At 46.8% G+C, this 23,267-nt stretch overlaps 1 protein-coding gene across 1 annotated transcript in view; it reads left to right on the top strand.

The window, feature by feature from the left end:
* The window catches only part of tenm2a (teneurin transmembrane protein 2a), a 193,183-nt gene that overhangs the window by 105,126 nt on the left and 64,790 nt on the right, over positions 1–23,267 (top strand). Inside the window, exons 4-5 of the mRNA XM_056439037.1 lie at positions 778–1,009; positions 16,339–16,577. Of these exons, the coding sequence (XP_056295012.1) occupies positions 778–1,009; positions 16,339–16,577 (471 nt within the window). The remainder of the gene's footprint in view (positions 1–777; positions 1,010–16,338; positions 16,578–23,267) is intronic.

The raw sequence follows: 23,267 nt of genomic DNA on the forward strand, positions 1-23,267 counted from the left end.
TCAACGCGGGAACAAAAGCTCCCGTTCATGTGTGTGTGATGTGTGCCTTTTATTGATTTGATTCCAGCACGTGCTTCAGACAGGTTCAGATCCCCCCACTGATTCACACACACACACACACGGAGGGAGATGGAAAGGTGTGTATGGGTGTTCTTGTCTGACTCATCCGGGGTTTGTTTTCCAGCTCTCTCTCACTCAACAGTCCATTAGCTGCGAGTTGGAAAAGGCTGGTATTGGATTCTAGCTGCCATGTTCCCCCCAAGTCTGAGAGCAAGAGATGAGGGCACACGCTGTGCCGAGTGCTCTGGGCCTCACACACACACACACACGCTTTCACTCGGATGTGAAAAAGAAAACAGGAACAAAAAGAAAGAGAGAGGGGAAGAATTGGCTAAAAATAGAGCGGACAAAAACGTAGGAAATGTGCACGAGCAAAAAAATAATAATAATCATCGAGTTTCAAAGTTTTGTGTATTTGTTTGTTGTTTCCTGCCAAAAAATATTTATCGACCAGTTGGAAAATTTGACACCTTCTCCTGCAAAACGATTGCCGACACTAAAAGTTGCACATGATGGAATATTAATGGAGTTATTTGCCGGCTGAAAAAGGCATTTTTTCTGTGGTTTCGTTGTGTTTGGTATAAACACTAAAGATCAAATCACATTTCTAGCGTCTTGGCACGAATTCCCCTTTTTCCCAAAAGTCTCTTTTGGATTTCCTTCTCGTGTGAAGCGTGGCACTTAAAGTCCGTCTCTGTTCTCTTGTTCTTCTTCCAGGGGTCGACAACCACCACAGTCAGTCCACGCTGCGGCCTCCGCTGCCCCCGCCGCACAACCACCACACCTTGTCCCACCAGTCGGCCAACAGCCTGAACAGAAACACCCTGAGAGGGGGGCGCAACCCCATCCACGCCCCGCCCCCGGGCCCCGGAGACGGGCCCACCACCCCGGAGTCGGTCCAGCTGCAAGACAGCTGGGTGCTCAACAGTAACGTCCCACTGGAGACCAGGTCAGAGGAAATATATTTAATTTATTTCATTTATTTTATTCATGTTATTTATGTTATTTATTGTACTTATGTTATTTATTGTTTTTATTTTATTTATTTCATTTATTTAGATTTGTTATTCTATTTATGTTATTTATTTTATTTTATTTATTTATTTATTTCATTTATTTTATTCATTTTATTTATTTCATTTATTTTTATTTATTATTATTATTATCATTATTATTATTAGTATTATTATTTCTATGTGTGTTAGATTATAGCAGCTGGGTACAACTCTTCCCTCCGCACCCAAAAAATAATTTCAACCAGTCAGTAAACCAAAACTAAATTCTAATCGGCATCCTTGAACTTTGTTATCGTAATTAATTGTGAGTTGTTTTTTTCACTCGTAAAAAAACCGTAATTCAAACGATAAGGAAATAAAAGATTGTGTTTTAATGGATCAAAACAAATCTGGTCATTAGCAGTTTTAATGAAGTATTTTGTAATCTGCTTCGAGCTTCGAGGAAACAGGTCATAATTTATCTCTTAATATCTATTTCTGTTACTGTGGAAAAACATCTTCTGGATTTATTCAAGTTTTCTCACCACCGCTATGTTAACAGAATGTGAACACGACGATCATCTCGTAATGTACATTCGCCCAGTTCTCATTTTCCCTGAGCAGAGCCTGAACGCGTCATCACTTAACTTCTTCACAATGCAGAGACGCAGAAAAGCGTAAATCACATGTTACAGAAAGTTGGCGGATAACGATGTGAAACGTCATTAACACTTTATTTTACTTTATTTCACTTTATTTTCCTGTGAGTTGAGATCCATACGCATCACAGATCTTTGTATTAAACCTTTATTCATCCAGGTGGAACACATTGAGATTAAAAATCTCATTTTCGAGGGTGACCTGAACAAGACAGGCAGCAGCATATGAAACAAAAAAAACAAGATAAAAGAAACTAAAAGTTAAGAGACAGTTACATAACCAAGTTAAATTAATAAACATTGACATTTTTGGGGAAACTAGCCTCCATTTCTTTCTTTTTGTTTAGATTAAAAGTGGTCCGTTACCACACTGTGCCAGTATAAAACAGTAACATGCCATCTTATCTCATCTTTCAAACTAACTGAGTTATTACCAGTTTAAAAGTGCTTTGAAGTCTCTTTTTTTACTCGAAAATGAAATGAATGCTCCGATTCCGACTCTTCTGCGTGACTTCAGAGCTCAACCCCTCCAGGTGGTTTCTAGCTTTGAGAACCCTCAAGTTCCATCCGTTGGAAATAAAAACCTCCTGCGCGCCCCCCGCGCTCGGACAGCGCGCTCCACGACGCGCCGCCTGGGAGAGCAGCATCGAATCGCTTCAACGGACCGGCACCGTAAATGTTCACCGTTGTTGAGCAGAACGGACCCCAGAGCCTCTTCCTGCAGATGAATCATCAAACTTTGAATTATGAAATGTTACTGTTATAAATAATGATGCAACGGAGCCCCAAACACCTAAAACATTGAATCCTCACTGATGGTCTTCCCTCGCGTCAAGTCCGTGTTTTCAAAATGACATTTAATGAAACTCCAAAGATCTGGAATTCGTGACTTTTGACCTATTCACCTCAAAGACCCTTTATAACATCGCCTGTTAACGCCGCTATCTCGCGGACACAGGTGTGCAGCGCTCCTCGACCTGCGTTCGCTCGCTCGCTCGCGTCGCGTCGCTATGCATGATGGGTAAAGAAGAACGAGAAGAATACCCGCAGCTGGAAATAAAAAAAAGCTATATCCGGAGTCATTGTTTATCGAGGCCTGCGTTGCCACGGCGATGCCGTACGCGCCGCCGCGTCGCCTCGGGAGAGTTTTTTTTCTTTTTTAGATCTGTAAAAAGTTCAAATAAATCCACGTTCTCACAGAAGCCGCCGTAGCGGCCGCCATCTTTATGCCGGCACGCCGACGCGCGCCGTTGAGCTCCCCCTTCGGCGGGCAGTATCTGGGCACGTTCAGGTGGTGGGGGGGGGGGGGGGGATGCACACGTGCGCGCGTATACGTGCGCACGTGTGCATCCCAGCTCGTGCGCTCTCTTTGCCCGCGCCCCCATTGTCGGCATATGCTAATTTTGGCATTTGTTGTGCACTCGTTATCGTATAGCTGTGTGTGTGTGTGTGTGTGTGTGTGTGTGTGTGTGTGTGTGTGTGTGTGTGTGTGTGTGTGTGTGTGTGTGTGTGTGTGTGTGTGTGTGTGTGTGTGTGTGTGTGTGTGTTTTGGCTTGACCCGATAGTGTGACAGTGCTGAGAGGATGAAGATTGATCACCTAAGAACACCCCAGGGCTCGGATGACTGGCAGGGAAAGAGAGAGATAGGACAAGAGTCTGGGTGATATAGCTGGAGAGAGAGAGAGAGAGAGAGAGAGAGAGAGAGAGAGAGGGGTGGGGGAATGGAACGGAATAGTTTACGGGAGTCGAGGGAGAGAGAAAGAGAGAGGGAGGGAGGGGGAGAGAGAGAGAGAGAGAGAGGCGGTGATTGAAGGAGATTGTTTTGGGGAGTGTGTGTGAGAGAAGATAGAAAGGCAGAGGAAGGAGATTGGGGCCCGAACATGGATACATTTACCGGTGTGAGATAAATGACTATAGATTGTTTGTGTGTGTGTGTGTGTGTGTGTGTGTGTGTGTGTGAGGCAGGTAGGCAAAAACATGCATTTCTCTGTGTACATGCAAGTGCACCTGTGTGTACATGTATGTGTGTACATGTGTGTGTGTACATGTGTTGCAGCATTTGGCGAGAGATTTCCAAATCGGTCCCTTCGGAGCCTCTCGGCCGACGGCAGTTTCAATCCATCTCGGGGACCACCCCCCCCCCCCCCCCCGATCACCTGCAAGCTTCTCCATTTTATCTGGAAGGAGCTGTGAGGTGGGGTGTACTTTAAAATGCATTACTGCGGGGGATAAGAAAGAAGGAGGAGTCGGTGACAGAGGGATGAGTCATGCCTCAGCCCCATGTGAGTCTGTGATGTGATCTGTGTCCGCGAGCCGCCCGGTGGTCTCCGGTTTGCTCCTGTCCTGTAAACACGACGTCCACCAGCCCAGCGGCACTGAAGTTCGACCGGTTCCTGCTTTTGCAGATGTAAAAACACTGATGCAAATGCTCACTTTCAATTTTTGTGGGCGGGGCTAGAGTAGCTCGGTACCACACCCCCTTGACTAATATTGTATTTCAGAAAAATGCAATGAATTCCTCGGATGTTCGCGTCGGTATTTGGAGGCGACAGGACGTTATTCCGTGTGAGCCGTTCCCTGAACGCCGATTCTTCTTCGCGTATCGGAGCGTTCCACGCGCCTCGCTCTTTGTTCCCCGTCCGCCTCCGGAGCGCCGCTCGGCCGATGAGTCGCCCGTCACGCCGCGTCCGGAGGTCCTTGTCCTGTAATTGTAGCCGGGAATCAATTCTCACGCCCCCCCCCCCCCCCCCCAGAAGCCTTTTATTTCATTCTTAGATCTGACCCCCCCCCCCCCAACCCCGCCGCCGCTAATCGTTCCCTCCCTCTGATGATTGTTCTCGCGGCGCTCTCCCTCCACGTGTTTTTTGCGAGAGTAAATGATGAAATGTGTGAGCGAGCTTTTGACTTCCTGCTAATTACCCAGCATGCTCTCTGTTCTGTGGTTAATTGTCCAGGTCCTCTATTTCTCTCGATGGCGGGGGGGGGGAGGGGGGGTACGACAAGGTTGGAACGGAGTGAAAACATCCTCCCTTTCTCTCTGTCCGCCTTCCAATCCACAGCCCCATCACTCTCCATCCTCCATCCCTCTCTCCATCCTCCATCCCTCTCTCTCCATCCTCCATCCCTCTCTCCATCCTCCATCCCTCACTCTCCATCCTCCATCCCTCTCTCCATCCTCCATCCCTCTCTCCATCCTCATCCCTCTCTCCATCCTCCATCCTCTCTCCATCCTCCATCCCTCTCTCTCCATCCTCCATCCCTCTCTCCATCCTCCATCCCTCTCTCCATCCTCCATCCCTCTCTCTCCATCCTCCATCCCTCTCTCCATCCTCCATCCCTCTCTCCATCCTCCATCCCTCTCTCTCCATCCTCCATCCCTCTCTCTCCATCCTCCATCCCTCTCTCCATCCTCCATTCAATTCAATTCAATTCAGTTTATTTGTATAGCCCAATTTCACAAATTACAAATTTGTCTCGGAGTGCTTTACAATCTGTACACATAGACATCCCTGCCCCAAAACCTCACATCGGACCAGGAAAAACTCCCAAATAACCCTTCAGGGGAAAAAGGAAGAAACCTGGAGGAGAGCAACAGAGGAGGATCCCTCTCCTAGGATGGACAGATGCAATAGATGTAATGTGTACAGAAGGACATATTTAGAGTTAAAATACATTCAATGAATATGACAGAGTGTATGAATAGTTCATAGTAGGCATATTCCACGATGGAGACCTCCACGATCCATCAGGCAGATGGCGGTGGGGAGGAGGGCGGAGTCTCAACAGTGGGCGGAGTCTCAACAGGACAGTGGCGTAGTCAGGAGCAGGAATTCCACGACCCAGACCTCAATGATCCATCAGGCAGATAAGATCTATGTCGTCTCATAGGGTCCGATGACCCCATGAGACGTGAAGTCAAAAGGACTTCCGGGAGAAAGCAGAGTTAGTAACGTGTGATTGAGAGATGAAAATTCATCCTTAAGGAGAGAAAAAAAAGAGGAGATAGGTACTCAGTGCATCCTAAAACGTCCCCCGGCAGCTATAAGCCTATAGCAGCATATCAAGGGCTGGACCAGGGCAAACCTGATTCAGCCCTAACTATAAGCTCTGTCAAGAGGAAGGTCTTAAGTCTACTCTTAAACGAGGTGACTGTGTCTGCCTCCCGGACTGAAATTGGAAGCTGGTTCCATAAAGAGGAGCTTGATAACTAAAGGCTCTGGCTCCCATTCTACTTTTAAGACTCTAGGAACTACAAGTAGTCCCGCATTTAGTGAGCGTAGCTCTCTAGTGGGGCAATATGGTACTACAAGCTCCTTAAGATATGATGGTGCATCACCAATCAAGGCTTTGTAGGTTAAGAGAAGAATTTTAAAAGTGATTCTTGATTTTACTGGGAGCCAGTGCAGAGCAGCTAGTGCAGGAGTGATGTGATCTCTTTTCTTAGTTTTAGTGAGAACACGAGCTGCAGCATTCTGGATCAACTGGAGGGACCTAAGAGATTTATTAGAGCAGCCTGATAATAAGGGTTGCAGTAATCCAGTCTCGAAATGTGAGCGTGAACCAATTTTTCTGCATCTTTTGAGACAAGATGTGCCTGATTTTTGAAATATTACGTAGATGAAAGAATGCAGTCCTTGAGATTTGCTTTACGTGGGAGTTAAAGGACAAGTCCGATCAAAGATAACGCCAAGATTCTTTACAGTGGTGTTGGATGCCAGGGCAATGCCGTCTACAGAATCCACATCACCAGATAATTGATCTCTGAGGTGCTCAGGGCCGATTAAAATTACTTGGTTTTGTCTGAGTTTAACATCAAGAAATTGCAGGTCATCCATGTTTTATGTCTTTAAGACATGCTTGAATTTTACCGAGTTGGTTGCTCTCCTCTGGTTTTATCGATAAATATAGTTGAGTATCATCTGCATAACAATGAAAGTTTATGGAGTGTTTCCTGATAATATTGCCCAAAGGAAGCATGTATAAGGTAAATAAAATTGGTCCAAGCACAGAACCTTGTGGAACTCCGTGATTAACGTTAGTGGTTATCGGCGTCATCGTTTACAAATACAAACTGAGATCGATCTGATAAATAGGATTTAAACCAAATTAGTGCCGTGCCTGAAATGCCAATCGACTGCTCCAGTCTCTGTAACAGGATGTCATGGTCAATGGTGTCGAATGCAGCACTAAGGTCTAACAAGACCAGGACAGAGAGGAGTCCTTTATCTGCTGCCATTAAGAGGTCATTTGTAATTTTCACCAGTGCCGTCTCGGTGCTGTGGTGTTTTCTAAATCCTGATTGAAATTTCTCAAATAAACTATTATGATGTAGAAAGTCGCACAACTGATTTGCGACCACTTTCTCAAGGATCTTGGAGAGGAAGGGGAGGTTAGAGATCGGTCTGTAGTTAGCCAACACCTCTGGATCCAGAGTGGGCTTCTTCAGGAGAGGTTTAATAACAGCCACTTTGAAGGAGTGTGGTACGTGGCCTGTTAGCAGAGACACATTGATAATATCTAATAGAGAGCCGCCAATTAAAGGCAAAACGTCTTTAAGCAGCCTCGTCGGGATGGGGTCCAAGAGACAGGTAGACGTGTTCGAAGTAGAAACCGTTGAAGATAATTGGTCACGGTTGATGGGAGAAAAGCCCTACAAATATACACCAGGGCATACAGCGGTTTCCAAGGCCATTCCACTTGAGGACAGATTGGCACAGGTTATGGGCAAGAGAATATTAATCTTGTCCCTAATAGTTAAAATCTTTTCATTAAAGAAGTTCATAAAGTCATTACCACTAAGGTTTATAGGAATGCTCGGCTCCACAGAGCTGTGACTCTCTGTCAGCCTGGCTACAGTGCTGAAGAGAAACCTGGGGTTGTTTTATTTTTCTATTACTGATGAGTAATAGGCTGCTCTGGCATTACGGAGGGCCTTCTTATATGTTTTAAGACTATCTCGCCAAACTAAGCGGGATTCTTCGAGATTAGTTGAACGCCATATGCGTTCAAGCTTTCGTGACGTTTGCTTCAGTTTGCGGGTCTGAGGGTTATACCAGGAGCAAACCTCCTCTTCCTCACTGTCTTCTTCTTCAGAGGGCTATCGAGTCCAGTGTCATTCTCAGAGAGCCTATGGCACTGTCAACAAGATGATCAATCTGGGACGGACTAAAGTTAGACCAGGAGTCCTCTGTTATATTGAGACGTGGTATCGAATCAAGAACAGAAGGAATCGCTTCTTTAAATTTAGCTACAGCACTGTCAGTTAGACATCTGGTGTAGAAACTTTTGACTAACGGAGTACACTCCGGTAGTATAAATTCAAAAGTTATGAGGTTGTGGTCTGACAGAAGAGGATTCTGTGGGAAGACGTTCAAATGCTCAATGTCAACGCCATAAGTAAGAACAAGATCAAGCGTGTGGCCAAAGCTGTGAGTGGGTTTCTGTACTCTCTGACAGAAGCCAATCGAGTCCAACAAGGAGATGAATGCAGCACTAAGGCAATCATTATCAACATCCACATGGATATTAAAATCTCCAACAATAATAACTTTATCGGTTTTAAGAACCAAACTTGATATAAATTCTGAGAATTCAGATATAAACTCTGAATATGGACCTGGTGGCGGTACAGAATCACAAATCGAATTGGCTGTAGTGTTTTCCAGGTTGGATGTGAAAGACTAAGAACAAGGCTTTCAAATGAGGTGTAGTGTAATTTTGGTTGAGGATTAATTAATAGGCTCGATTCAAAGATGGCTGCTACTCCACCTCCTCGACCGGTGCCTCGAGGAATGTGAGTATTAATATGACTTGGAGGAGTCGATTCATTCAGGCAGACATATTCTTCATGGCTCAGCCAGGTTTCAGTTAGGCAACATAAATCAATGTGATTATCTGATATTAAATCATTTAGTAACACAGCTTTAGATGACAGAGATCGAATATTTAGGAGACCACATTTAATAGTCCTGTTTTGTTGCACTGCTGAAATAATGGTGTTAACTTGTATAAGGTTATTGTGTCGACTCCTCTTCTGCTTACTTTTGATTTATTTAATTGAAGTGGCCGTGGGACAGACACAGTCTCTACTCTAAAGTCATGGGTGGGTAACTGCTCGAATGGAAGAGCAGAGAAGGGTGTTAAACTACAACTCTGCTCCCGGTTCCTGATCTGAACCCTGGGTTGTCATAGATTAAGTCCGGTGATCAACTTGGTCATATTCGCAGAAATGAGACGCGCTCCGTCCAACGTGGGATGGATGCCGTCTCTCCTCATCAGATCAGGTTTTCCCCAGAAAGTCTTCCAGTTGTCTATGTAGCCCACATTATTCGCTGGGCACCACCTCGACAGCCAGCGGTTGAAAGACGACATTCGGCTATACAATTCGTCTGTCTGCAAATTTGGGAGGGCCAGAGAAAATTACGGTGTCCGACAACGTCTTGGCATAAGCACACCGATTCCACATTAATTTTAGTGAGTTCCGGCGGCGGGCTCGGCGTCATTACCACCGCGTGTATTACAATCTGACTGTATCTCCGCTTATCCTTAGCCAGCAGTTTCAAACAAGACTCCACGTCGCCCGCTCTGGCCCCGGGAGGCACACGACTCTGGTCCGCGGCCGCTATTTTCACGTTCCTGACTATAGAGCTCCCGATAACCAGGGTGTGTTCCTCAGCGGGTGTGTCGCTGAGCAGGAAAACTGGTTCGAACGTGAAGTGGTTGGTGCACAGCGGGCTTCTGTGTAGACTTACTACTCCTGCGAACAGTTACCCACGATCCGGCTGATCGGGCACCACCGGAGAACAGCTAACAGCTGACTGTAGCTCGCGCCGGCTACGGGAGAGGCGGGCTAACTAGCATAGCTGTCTGAGCTTCGATAGCGCGGAGCCGTGCATCTAACCCACTTAGACCTGCCTCCAACCTAGCAAATAAACTACACTTGTTGCATGTATCGTTATCATTAAGGGAGGCAGGGAGATAACTATACATGAGACACACTGAGCAAGAGGGAGCGGGAGGGAGAGAAGAAGAAGTCATGCTCGCTGTTGAGCTGGCAACCAGAGCTTACCGGAAGAGTGAGATGATGCGTTCAGGAGCAGCTGGGAAAATTGTCCGTGTTGCAAAGTCCATCCCTCTCTCTCCATCCTCCATCCCTCTCTCCATCCTCCATCCCTCTCTCTCCATCCTCCATCCCTCTCTCTCCATCCTCCATCCCTCTCTCTCCATCCTCCATCCCTCTCTCTCCCTCTCTCCATCCTCCATCCCTATCTCCATCCTCCATCCCTCTCTCGCCATCCTCCATCCCCCTCTCTCCATCCTCCATCCTCTCTCTCCATCCTCCATCCCTCTCTCAGATCCTCCTCCATCCTCTCTCTCCATCCTCCATCCCTCTCTCCATCCTCCATCCTCCATCTCTCTCCATCCTCCATCCTCTCTCTCCATCCTCCATCTCTCCCTCTCCATCCTCCATCTCTCCATCCCTCTCTCTCCATCCTCCATCCCTCTCTCCATCCTCCATCCCTCTCTCTCCTCCATCCTCTCTCCATCCTCCATCCTCTCTCTCCATCCTCCATCCTCTCTCCATCCTCCATCCCTCTCTCCATCCTCCATCCCTCTCTCCATCCTCCATCCCTCTCTCTCCATCCTCCATCCCTCTCTCTCCATCCTCCATCCCTCACTCATCCTCCATCCTCCATCCTCAATCATCCTCCATCCCTCTCTCTCCATCCTCCATCCCTCTCTCCATCCTCCATCCCTCTCTCTCCATCCTCCATCCCTCTCTCTCCATCCTCCATCCCTCTCTCCATCCTCCATCCCTCTCTCTCCATCCTCCATCCCTCTCTCCATCCTCCATCCCTCTCTCTCCATCCTCCATCCCTCTCTCTCCATCCTCCATCCCTCTCTCTCCATCCTCCATCTCTCCCTCTCCATCCTCCATCTCTCCCTCTCTCCGAGGTCACTTCCTTTTTTGCCCCGCTCCTCCGGGATGCAAATTAAATGCTTTAGTAGCAGAGAAAACCCACACGGGTCTCCATTGTTTGTGCGTGGGCGGCGTCCATGTCTGAGTCTGTGCAAATGTGTGTGTGAGTTGGTGTTTGCAGGTTGTGCATGTGTGAGTGTGTGTGTGTGTGTGTGTGTGTGTGTGTGTGTGTATGTGTGTGTGCGTCAGTGTGTGAGTTGGTGTTTGCAGGTTGTGCATGTGTGAGTGTGTGTGTGCGTGAGTGTGTGTGTGTGTGTGTGACAGCGAGGTAGCAATGGTTAGATTTCAGGAGGGGGGGTGGTGTGCGGGGGTGCTGCTGCTGCTGGCAGCCCAGTGGAAGAAGGGGGGGGAGGGGGGGGGGGGGTCTCTGTCAACCCTCTCTAATTATGTGTGACGTTTCCATGCTGGACTAGCTGGCAAAAAAAAAAAAAATTCACACAATGTTCACACACTAAAACACACGTACACGAGCAAACACACACACACACACAACCCGGCCCTAATGATACAGAGTTGTGATTGCCGGCTGCCTGCGATGATAGAAGCCCTCCGCCGTCCTCCGCTACATAAATCAATGTCAATTACCTCCCCAGAGCACATTAGACACTTTCCCTTCCTCCTCGTAATGAGTGTGGCCCCTCGTCGTATTCCCACCCCGACGCCGCGGCTCCTACAGCACGCACACACACGCAGCCAGGAAGTGAAATGAATACAGGGGGGGGGCTCTTTTGAATGCATACCCCCCCCCCCTATTTGCATACGTGTGCACATGAGGGGGGGGGGGGGGGGCGTGATTAATTACCGCCACAGAGTGGCTGTGAAAATGAGTTGAAAGCGACGACACATGCTGGCTGACCTTGAAATGTGTGTGTATGTGTGTGTGTGTGTGTGTGTACACACACATGCTTTCCCCCCCCCCCACGGCGTCCTTGCACGCGTGCGTTCATATTCAAATCGAGGGCCGAGTCTGGTATTTTGGGGCGATATCTCGTATTTCGGCCTCCGAGCGTCTAGACTAGAGGTCGCCCCCTCCATCCTTTACGATCCTCGGCGTCACGCGGCGTGTACCTGACAGGTACAGGGGGGGAGGAAGGAGGAGGAGAGAAGAAGGAGGAAAAACGAGAAGAATCCAACAATCGGCGGCGAGAGAGAGAGAGAGAGAGAGAGAGAACGAGCACAGAGTAATTGATCCAGAGTGAAGCGGTGCTCCCAGAAGCAAAGCGTTGTGCTCTGAGCTCGTCGCCGGACTCTACCAAGTGTTTTCTTTTCTTTCTTTTTTTCGGGAGACAAGACCCGCTGTTCCGAAGCAGCTGTTCCTGAAGGGCGCCGCGAGGTCGGGAGACCTCACGGCAAAGTGCAGCCAGAGGCGTTATTCTAAACAGCCCCGCGTCGTCACCGCCGGTCCGAACCGGAGAGCCCGGACGGAACAAAAGAGACGGGGGAGCTCAGACACACATTCATGCACACGCACACGCCTGTTTGTCTGATCTCACCTCGGAGGTGAGCTCCGTGTCACTCAGGTGTCTCACATCCGGTGACTTTGGGATTCGCTTGTCTCCACTTGACAAAGAAAACAAAGACGACAACTCGACTTTGACTCAAACGCCGAGCGACTCGTGACTTTACTTGGACTTAATAATAATAATAATAAACCATTTCATTTATACGGTGCTTTTTAATACTCAAAGACACTTTACATGTTACAGAAATACACCGTAGGGGGAGCAGTTCAGGGTTAAGTGTGTTGCTCAAGGACACATCGACGAGGGCGGGGGGGGGGGGCGTCGAACTATGAAGGTAGATTTGTGTCTTTATTACGCAAACAAACAAAAAAGGTTTTGAGAGCAAATTTGTTGTTAGTTTTGCTGATGAAACTATAATTTGTTGCTGCAAATCAAAAATCTTTGCTCTCAAATTAAAAACCTAGGTTTTCGTTTTGTGAGCGAAGCATTTTTTTCCTTTTTGAGCAGATGTTTTTTTTTATTTTGAGAGCAAAGTTTTTTTCATTTGCAGAAACAAATTCTCGTTTCATCAGCAAAACTAACAATTAATTGACTTACACACGAGAAATGTGAGCAATTCAGGGTTAAATGTCTTGAACTATGAACTATGAAGGTAGATTTGTGTCTTTATTACGTAAACAAACCAAAAAGGTTTCGAGAGCAAATTTCTCGTTTTTAAGTAAATTAATTGTTAATTTTGCCGATGAAAATATAATTTGTTGCTGCAAATCAAAAATCTTTGCTCTCAATTATATGTTTTTTTATTTTGAGAGCAAAGGTTTTTAATTTGAGAGCAACATTTTGGGGATTTGCAGCAACAAATTCTAGTTTCATCACCAAAACTAACAATTAATTTAGCTACGAACGAGAAATTTGCTCTCAAATAAAGACTCAAATCGACCTTCACACTGAACCTCCAGCCCCCTGATTGACAGTCGGACCTGCTGACCCCTGACCCACAGTCGGCCCACTTCGGTCTCTTCACTTGTGAGTCACTCGCTATCCTCCCGGAGCTCAGAGAGTTAATGATGTGGACGTAGCGGCACAGACACAACCTGATATCTCGGGTCCATCGCATTCACACATTACTGGCATTAAATGCCGAACTTACAGCGACGTGCGCGACTAAATAAACTTCGGACGGAAAGACGACGGCGTCCGACCTCGAAAGAACAGTAAGTTAGAGTCGGCTTTAATGTGCCTCCGCCAGCTAACGTTGAAGTCAATGTTAGCTAAGAGCAGGCACATAGATAATTAACTCTGCAAACATGAATCCAATGAGCCCGAGACAACGTTAACATTCTCACGTCGTAAATCATGAAACAATTGGCAATGCGTAACATTAGCGTGAGCTATCTGTCCTCGACGGCTGGCTAGCAGCGAGGCTAGCTTCACGCTGCTGCTAATTCCATCATCGCTTCGATGTGGACTCTCAGTTTGTGGAGGGACTTTTTGGCATTTGGCCGTTTTGGCCGTCGCCATCTTGTTGACACAAATAGGGCGGAGCTAGAATAACGAGTAGTAGAGCTGAGTTGATTATCTGCAGTATCGATCCAGCGCGAGCTCCATTATCTCGTGTTTGCGATGAGGTCAATAATTATTATTATTTATTTATTTTTTATTCAGTCAATCAAATCAAATACATTACAATATTATCCTATAAAAAAAAAAATACAAAAGAGAGAGACTGAAAAGGTATAGGTCGAAGCAAAAAAAATGCTTATAAATTCCTATCCTAAATTGAAATCAAAATAAATCAGAAAATTAATATAAAATAAAGAAAAAAATTAAACAACAAAAAAACAACACTAAACAAGATAAAAAACAAAATATATTTATATATACGACCACATACATCTTCCATATTAATCCGTTTTTAATTACAAAATAAATAAATAAATGAAGCGGGAAGTCGGGGCATCGAGAGGAAGAGGAAGAGAAGTCATCCTCTGTGGAGGGCGGCGAGTTGAAGGAACTTCTGCATCGGCTTCAGGATAACTTCAGAACCACGACTGACTTCCTGGTCCAATTTTGGTCTTCAATGTTCCCGTGCAATTAGCGATGAGTGCCAGTATTTTTTTGGTAAACTCCAAAAATAGAGCATTCAAGATTATCGATGGTGCGACTATGGGTCAGTGGGTAGCAGGTCCGTCTTTCAATCAGGGGGTTGGAGGTTCAATCAGCGCCCTAGTTGATGTGTCCTTGAGCAAGGCACTTAACCCTGAATGTCTCCCTGTAGCTGCGTCTACGGTGTGTGAATGTAACAGGATTGTAAGACGCTTTGGATAAAAGCGTCAGCTAAATGACATGTAATGTAATCAAGATAGACGCACGTGTATATCGTTAATCACTGGGAGAAATTACGAAATACGAACATATTCGTTATCGTCGTTTAACCGTCTCGACGCGCCGAATATCAAACCCTGAAGTGAGGCTGCAGCCCTCAAGTAGAAAAAGGAAAAAATGTCCTCCCTTCAAAAGAACAGAACATCACAAAGATAGGAGAGCATGAGCACACACACACACACACACACACAGTCGAGAACAAATTCCACAAAGACGAGCGTACAAAAAAAAACCTCCCTCGCCTCAGTCATCTTTGTCGAGTGACCTCGCCTCCTCTGATCTGGCACATTCACCCGAGGGCTTTTCTTCTGAGGAGCCACCTGTTGTCGGGGAAGCTCCCTTGCGGCCCCCGTGTTGCCGCTGCGAGAAACATGTCAGAAAGGTGCCGCTAAAGTTGCCATTAGTACGTCCTTGAAAAGTTTCTCCGGAGCGGCGTTTCGGGTTTTTTTTCCATGGCAACGAGGTTCCTGCAAGGTCGGATCAGAAAAGGGAGTCTGAAAGAGAAGAAGGAAGCGAGAAGGAGATGAGAGATTATGTATCGTTGCCTTGTGAAGGAGACATGTCTGGTGATCTGTCCTCTGCCCTTCCCTTGTTGAGTAACTGTAACTAAACCTTCTTAACTTTAGTTTTACATTATTGGACGATGCAAACTATGTGAAAGAATGTGAAGGCCATGTTTTTTTATTCATTATTATTATTATTTGTTATTTAGTTCTTGCCTGTTATTATTTGTATCTTTTATTTCTTTATTTACTTTATTTTTTGTGTGTTACTTTCCTGTTTCTTTTCTTTACAATTGTGAACTGATTGACACATAATTTAAAAAAAGAGAAAATACCTGTTCTTTGATCCCCGTATATCATATTGTGAATTATCATCGATAAATTATATATTATTATTATAATTATTTGTAATTCAGTTTTTGCCTTTGTTATTATCATTTGTATTATTATTTGTATTATTTCTTTATTCATTTCTTTTTTTTCTGTGTTACTTTCCTGTTTTTTTTCTTTACAATTGTGAACTGAAAAAATTTAAATACTTTACATCATATCGTGAATTATCATCGATAAAGTATATATATATATATATAAAAAAATAGAAGAAATGATGTATGAATGTATGTGGGAAGGAGTTGCATGAACAATGTGAGGCGGCGGGCGGGTGGAGCATCGTAGACGCGTCGGGTGAGCAGGTGCAGCGATATCGGAGGATAATGGGTAATATGAGCAACGGGATGATGGTTCAAATCCTCCTTTTATCCTCTCTGAGCTCTGACCTCACTGGGGCGATGAGGACAGGGGGGAAAGAGGGGAGGGGGGGGGCGGTGATCCTTTCCGAAAGCCGTCGAGAGCGGAAGCGAAGGGCGCGTCGTGAAGCGAGGAGAGGAGGAGGAGAGGAGGAGAGGAGGAGAGGAGGAGGCGAAACGACGGAGCGGAAGTGAAAAAATAAATAGATGGTGCAGCAGGTGGAGGTGAAGAAAGAGACCGGAACGGAGACACAATCAGTTCAAGGATGTTCAGACCCAGATGGCAGGAAGGGTTCATGGGGAAAAAGAGAAATTGGACAGACGCTCGCACATATGCGACCCCGCCGCTCGGACTCCTCTGATTGGGCGTCGCCGCGGCGTGTCCGCGACATGAGATTTCTTCTTCTCTTCTTTTTTTAAAAAAAACACTTATTCCAGCCTTCAGAATCGACTCGTAACACAAACCAGAACGACGTTTTTTTTTTTTGTTCTTCCCCCGACCTGCACGATGACCTCATTTCTCTCCCCCTTGCGTTTTCTTTTCAAGGCACTTCCTGTTCAAGACGTCGTCGGGGACCACGCCCCTCTTCAGTAGCTCCTCCCCCGGGTACCCCCTGACCTCGGGCACCGTGTACTCCCCGCCCCCCCGCCTGCTGCCGAGGAACACCTTCTCCCGCTCGGCCTTCAAGCTCAAGAAGCCGTCCAAGTACTGCAGCTGGAAATGTGCGGCGGTGACGGCCATCGCGGCCGCCGCCCTGCTGGCCGTGCTGCTGTCCTACTTCATCGGTAAGCGAATGCGACGTTTTCATCGTCTTCTTTTTGAATATGTTTCGTCATACTTTTTTGACGGGTTGGTCGGCCCTGTTGGTTGCAGCTCTGACCCCGGAGCACTTTAGTCTTTAGACAAACTGAGCACAAAAACACTGGATCACTCGTCACTTTTTCACTCTATTAAACTCAATTCAGTTTATTTTGTATCGCCCATAATCACAAATTACAAATTCTCCTCAGAAGGCTTTACAATCTTTACACATACGACATCCCTGACCTTTGACCTCTCACATCGGATCAGGAAAAACTCCCAACAAATAGAAAAAAACCTCTCACAGGGTTTCACATTCAAATTAGTTGACAATGTTAATAAACTTAATTATTACCGTGCATATACTTGTATTCCGTCTATTATATATATATATAGTATATATTGTTATTGTATTTTTCTTACTTTTTTTTGTGTATTTGTATTACTGCTCACTTCTGTGCACCTGCTGCTGTAATCCTGTAATGTCCCCACTCAGGGACGAATAAAGGATTATCTTATCTTATATTATATTATCTTATCTGCATTTAACGCTGCAAACACAAAGCAGATTCTGGAGGTGCGAGGGTTGTCTTCGCCTTCTTCTTCTTCTTCTTCTTCTTCCGTGAGCAGGTATCGGTTGAGATGGGAATCCCTGACTCCCCCAGCAGGGGGGCGAATGTCTCTTCACTGATCTGAAGCCAATGCGCGGCACAGTCATACTTAAAGGAACAGGCAGATGCTCAGAGGAGGAGAGCACTTAGCGAGCACCTCGGGAAGGAGATTGTGATGGCTGCATGACTTCTGGCTTGATCTGAAGAGAGAGAGAGAGAGAGAGAGAGAGAGAGAGAGAGAGAGAGAGAGAGAGAGAGAGAGAGAGAGCAGCGAGTCGGAGAGGAGAGTGTGTGGGCAAGGATTTTTTATCCCCTCTTGACCCGCTTCACTGGACAGGAGAATGCAGGCCTGTATGTAAGTGGGTCATACGTGAGTGTGTGTGTGTGTGTGTGTGTGAGAGAGAGATAGACAATAGAAAGTGGAGGAACAGAAAATGTATGTGTTTGGCTGTGTTTCTGTGTGTGTGTGTGTGTGTGTGTGTGTGTGTGTGTGATTGGCCTCCTACCCTAGAGACCAGAGGCAACAGATGGGGGATCTTAGGAAACAGTGGCATCAGCAGAAAGAACAACCTCCTTATCTGCTATACATACATTATTAATACTATATATATATATATATATATATATACATCACCATCCATCTCCCTCTCTTCAGTGAATGTGCTTGTGTGTGCCCGCGAGCTCCGTGCAAGTGTGTGTTTGTGTGTTGGTGTGTGTGTGTGTGTGTGTGTGTGTTTGTGAGGAGGCAGATGTGTCACCGAGCCCTTGATTGGCCACGTGCCCTTGAGAGGCTCTCTTTGGGGCACGAGGAAGGAGGAAGGAGGGACCCTCCTGAAGGAAGGAAGGAAGGACCCTTCTTAAGGAAGGAAGGACCCTTATTAAGGAAGCGCCTTCTCCTGCGATGCTCGAGGGACGTAGTGGAGCGTATAGCAGACCCTCCCCCTCATCGTTATCGCAGCGACTCAGATTTCTGTTTTCTGTAATTGTTAATAACGCGACGCCGATAAAGGAACTAATGAGGAAAATAATTCAAAACTTTGCATCCCTGAGAACATAATTACTTTGCTTCACCCGCACTTCTTCTCTTTTTTTGTCGTTCCCACTACATCAGTGTTAGCGCGCCATCTGGGTCCTTCCCACACACACGCGCGACGTGTGAACCGCGTCGCCCGTCTGTCCTCATAATTATTAGCATTAGCGTGTTAGCCGCGAGGAGGAAATGACTATTTACACGCTAAAAATAAGACACAACACACCAGTTGAATCATACTGCACTTTTTTTAGTGTGTGAGGACGCTTTTTCTTCTTCTTCTCTTCCTGCGTATTTACCGTTTTTTAGTGCACGCCAGACGTTGGCGCTTAACCGCCGAGCGTGATTGCGCAAGTGGCTGTAATTCGGCGAGCGGAAGGAGGCTGTAATGCAACTTTATTGTCATTACAGTCTTACTTTTGCTAACTGAGGGGGTTTTATTCTTCAGCTGCTGTAAGGAAATGTCGAACAGAGCCGTGGCGGCGCCGCCCGAAACCCTCACGTGTGTACCGAGCTTTGTGTCGCGCTAATCGTGCAGCGAGTCTCGGTCGGGAGACTTCACCGCTCAGAAGGGGGATTTGGTGTGTGTGTGTGTGTGTGTGTGTGTGTGTGTGTGTGTGTGTGTGTGTGTGTGTGTGTGTGTGTGTGTGTGTGTGTGTGAGAGAAAGCCCAGCAGCTCACTGGGGGGATTGTGCAGAGCACACAGAGCCATGCAGCGTGAAGAGGACGCCTCTGTGGCGTCCGCCCAGGAGCCCGCTCATAAATTACACCAAGACAAATGTGCCCCGGACAGCACTTTTTTTCCCGTGCGAGCGTGTGTGTGCGTCAGTACTCCGCACATGTAACGCTACCTGTGTGTGTGTGTGACATCGTGTGCGTCTGATTGTGCAGCTTTTGCGTGTTTTCGCTGGCCTTCAAACTAAAACTATATTTCTCTTCGTGCTTCTCGAGGCCATAAATACATCTTTAGGAAACGTAGGATATCTCTTTGGAGCTTCTTCAATGTGTCCTACTGTTATGATGACGCACACACATGGATACACAACACACGTGTGCGGATGTGTGTCTCTGCACATCTGTGTGTGTGTGAGTTTGAGAGAGTTCACTTGGCTCCCCGACTCCGGCGGGGAGCGCGGGCCTCGTCTTTTCTCTCCGTGTGAAGGAATGAGTGAACGCATGGAGGGAGGAGGATAAACGAGAGCGCTTGTTCTCCATTCCCCCGGCGTCTTGTTTGCTCGCTCCGCATGGAGCGCCGGAGCCAAAGGAGAGAGGTGGTTGCTAGGATACAGGTGAGCGAGCGGCTGGCATATATACATATATACGGGGACGGGAGACGGGGGGGGGGGGGGGCCGTCATTGTGTGTGTGTGTGTGTGTGTGTACGGCAATCTGGAGAGGGCGAGATAGAGGAAGACGAAAGGGAGAGGAGGGAGAGGAAGGGGTGGGGATAGAGTTAGAGAGAGAGAGAGGGCAGAGGGGAGGAAGGGAGACGTCGTCAGGAACATAAAGGAGAGAGGAAGAGGAGGATGGATGGATGGAGAGACGGAGGAGCAGGGCTGAGGCGGATATGTCACAGTTGTTGGCACCCCGAGGGACGAGAGAGAGAGACGGGGGGGGAGGGAGAGGGGTCTGTTGCTTCCACTGCAGGGGGAGAAGAGGAGGAGTGAAGAGGCCAAGGGCGGCAGATGGAGGAGAGATGGAGGTGAGATGGAGGAGAGATGGAGGAGAGATGGAGGGGAGATGGAGGGGAGATGGAGGAGAGATGGAGGTGAGATGGAGGAGAGATGGAGGAGAGATGGAGGAGAGATGGAGGGGAGATGGAGGTGAGATGGAGGAGAGATGGAGGAGAGATGGAGGAGAGATGGAGGAGATGGAGGAGAGATGGAGGAGAGATGGAGGAGAGATGGAGGGGAGATGGAGGTGAGATGGAGGAGAGATGGAGGAGAGATGGAGGAGAGATAGAGGAGAGATGGAGGAGAGATGGAGGGGAGATGGAGGAGAGATGGAGGAGAGATAGAGGAGAGATGGAGGAGAGATAGAGGAGAGATGGAGGGGAGATGGAGGGGAGATGGAGGAGAGATGGAGGAGAGATGGAGGAGAGATGGAGGGGAGCGTGGCCTCCTGAGGTCCCGTCACCTGGGAATTATCTGCGGGACGATAATGTCTCCGAATTGATCACAGCGAGGGGAGAAGAGAGGGAAGAGTGTGAGAGAGAGATAAAGAGAGAGAGAAAAGGGGGATGACGCCAGAATAAGTCAGAAGCGAGAAGACGGATAGAGGTCTTGGAGGAAGAGAGGGAGCTGACAGGAGAATGAGAGGAGAGAGAGAGAGGGAGGGAGAGAACAGGGGGATGAAGCAAAAGTAAGTCAGGAGCGAGAAGACGGACAGAGGTCTTAGGAGGACAGGAAGAGAGGGAGCTGACGGGAGAATGAGAGGAGAGAGTGTGAGAGAGAGAGAGAGAGAGAGAGAACAGGGGGATGACGGCAAAATAAGTCAGAAGCAAGAAGACAGGACGTAAGTCTTGTGAGGACAGGAAGAGGAGGAGCTGACGGGAGAAGAAGAGGAGAGAGTGAGAGAGAGAGAGAGAGAGAGAGAGAACAGGAGGATGACGGCAAAATAAGTCTGAAGCAAAAAGACGTGAGTCGTCTCGGAGGGAGAGAGAGAGAGAGAGGGGGAGAGAGAGAGGGAGAGAGAGGGGGAGAGAGAGAGGGAGAGAGAGAGAGAGAGGGAGCCGAGGGGCGAAGAGGAGGAGGAGGAGGAGGAGGCCGGTGATGTCCCAGGCTGAGGAAGCAGCAAGGGCATGTCAGAGTCCAGGTGAGCCGTCTCACCTGCTGCAGGTGCGCCCTTGGCTGCAGGGAGCCGGCTGGCTGGCGGGGGGCGCCGGTGTCACCTTGGCGGACGCCGTCTCGCGTGAACGCGTGACGGCCGAATTCGTCGGGCGCCCTCCACACGGCGCTGTCACCGCTGATGAATGCAGAGCGCACACAACGCACACAACGCACACACAGTGTATTTTTAGTCTCGGTCTCAGCTTCTCCTGTCTATTGATTAACCACACACACACACACACACACACACACACACACACACACGTGCACGCGCGCACACACACACACGCTGTCATCGAGTGTGACCTTCATGCCTCCGAGCCGACCACTTTCCATCCATCACGGCTGTCTCGCCGCAGCAGACTGATCACAATCGCTTACTGCCCGTTGTTCCCGCGCAGGACGCGCCTCACTTCGGTGGATTCATAACGACGCCGCCGTAATCATAACGCCGGAATGATTTTCTTTCGTTTTTTCTTCCTTTCTTCTTATTTTACTGCTCAAAAGATGTAGAGCTCTGCCAAAATATGCTGGGTATTAACGGAATCAGTGAGCTTTTTTTTTTCTTTTTAAAAAAAAACAGTGTGCTTCCTCGTGGCGTCGTTCAATCACCTGAAGAAGAAAGGAAGAAAAGTAAATGTTAAAAATGTGGCATTGCAGGACAGTGTGTTCTCACATATATGTTTATATATAAATATATTAGGGCTGTCAATCGATTTAAAAAAATTAACTAATTAATCGCACATTTTGAAATTCATTAGTCGCGATTAAAAGGTTTTTTTTCTTCTTTTTAAAGACTAAACTTCACACAGAGCTGTGTTTTCAAAGAGGCTCCTACCTATAAAGTGCCAGCGAGGGATTTAATATCGTGGATGATAAATTGTTTCTTCAGTGAAACATCAGATAAGTAAAACAAGGTGTATTAGAGACCACATTGGTCCTGTCATCTTTAAGATTGGACAACAGCAGAACCAGTGGCCTTGGTAAACTGACTGACATTCAAATATGTCACGTTAACCCTCTGGAGGCTGGGCTCATGTTCTCCATTTTACAAAAAAATGTAAATTCACCTTTTAAAGGCGTTTGCATGTGACACACCCCCACGTGTTCTACATCAAACATTCCAGAACAATCTCAGCTCTATTCAATGAGGCTCATTGTCCTCGCGCCGTGTTCTCTGGTTCTCTGACTGACAGGCTGCTAAATGAGCCTCACCTGTGGTGGGAGGTCCTTTGTGATTTACTGAGTGTTCATTGGTTGTTTTTTTCGCAAAATGTTGACAGACAAACGGATTGACCAATCACGGTGAAGGTTTCGTGTGACGAGTTCTTTCCGCGCCGCGTCACCCGACACGTCGCCCCCCCCAGCCCCCCCCCCCCTCTCTGTGGTTCGGAGACGGGAGGAAGGAGGAGCAGGAGGAAACCCGACTGATTCATCCACGAGTTTAAACTGATTTCTGCTCCTTATTTTCGGGGAGAAATAATTGTTTTAAAAACTTCAACGAACACCGGAAGTAAACAAAGTTGCGTTAATTGCGTTAAAATATTTTAGTGCGTTAACGCGGCCAAATTAATCGCATAGATTAACGCGTTAACGCTGACAGCCCTAAAATATATATATATATATATACATATATATATACATTTATATACACATATATATGTATATATACATATATACACATATATATACACACATATATATATATAAATATATATATACACATATATATATGTGTGTATATATACATATATATACACATATATATATGTATTTATTACTTTATCACTTTATTACTATTATTTCACTTTACGTCGGACAAAAAGAGACAAAAGTATTTTCCATTTTCTGAATGTTTAACATGGGAAAATTGACGATAAAGATAACTTTGAAGTTTAAATACTAGGAAAGAAAAGGTTGAATTCCCTCACGTGAGTTTATTAGAGATAGGCCACACCCCTCTATCCTAAAGCCCCCCGGCTCTAACAACCAATCAAAAAGAGCCGCGTTTTACAACACACCTGAGACAATTATCACATCACATTGATTCAATGTATTTAATACAAAAAACGGACCGAGCCATTGACCCCCCCCCCCCCCCCCCTTGAGATGTCACGTCACCACGCCTCCGGATTAAATGTTCCCTGACACACGAAGACACTGATTATCACGTTCTACAATAAATAATGTCCTCCCGCAACATTGA

Source organism: Pseudoliparis swirei, chromosome 19, assembly GCF_029220125.1.
Source record: "Pseudoliparis swirei isolate HS2019 ecotype Mariana Trench chromosome 19, NWPU_hadal_v1, whole genome shotgun sequence".
In the NCBI taxonomy this organism is placed as follows: Eukaryota; Metazoa; Chordata; class Actinopteri; order Perciformes; family Liparidae; genus Pseudoliparis; species Pseudoliparis swirei.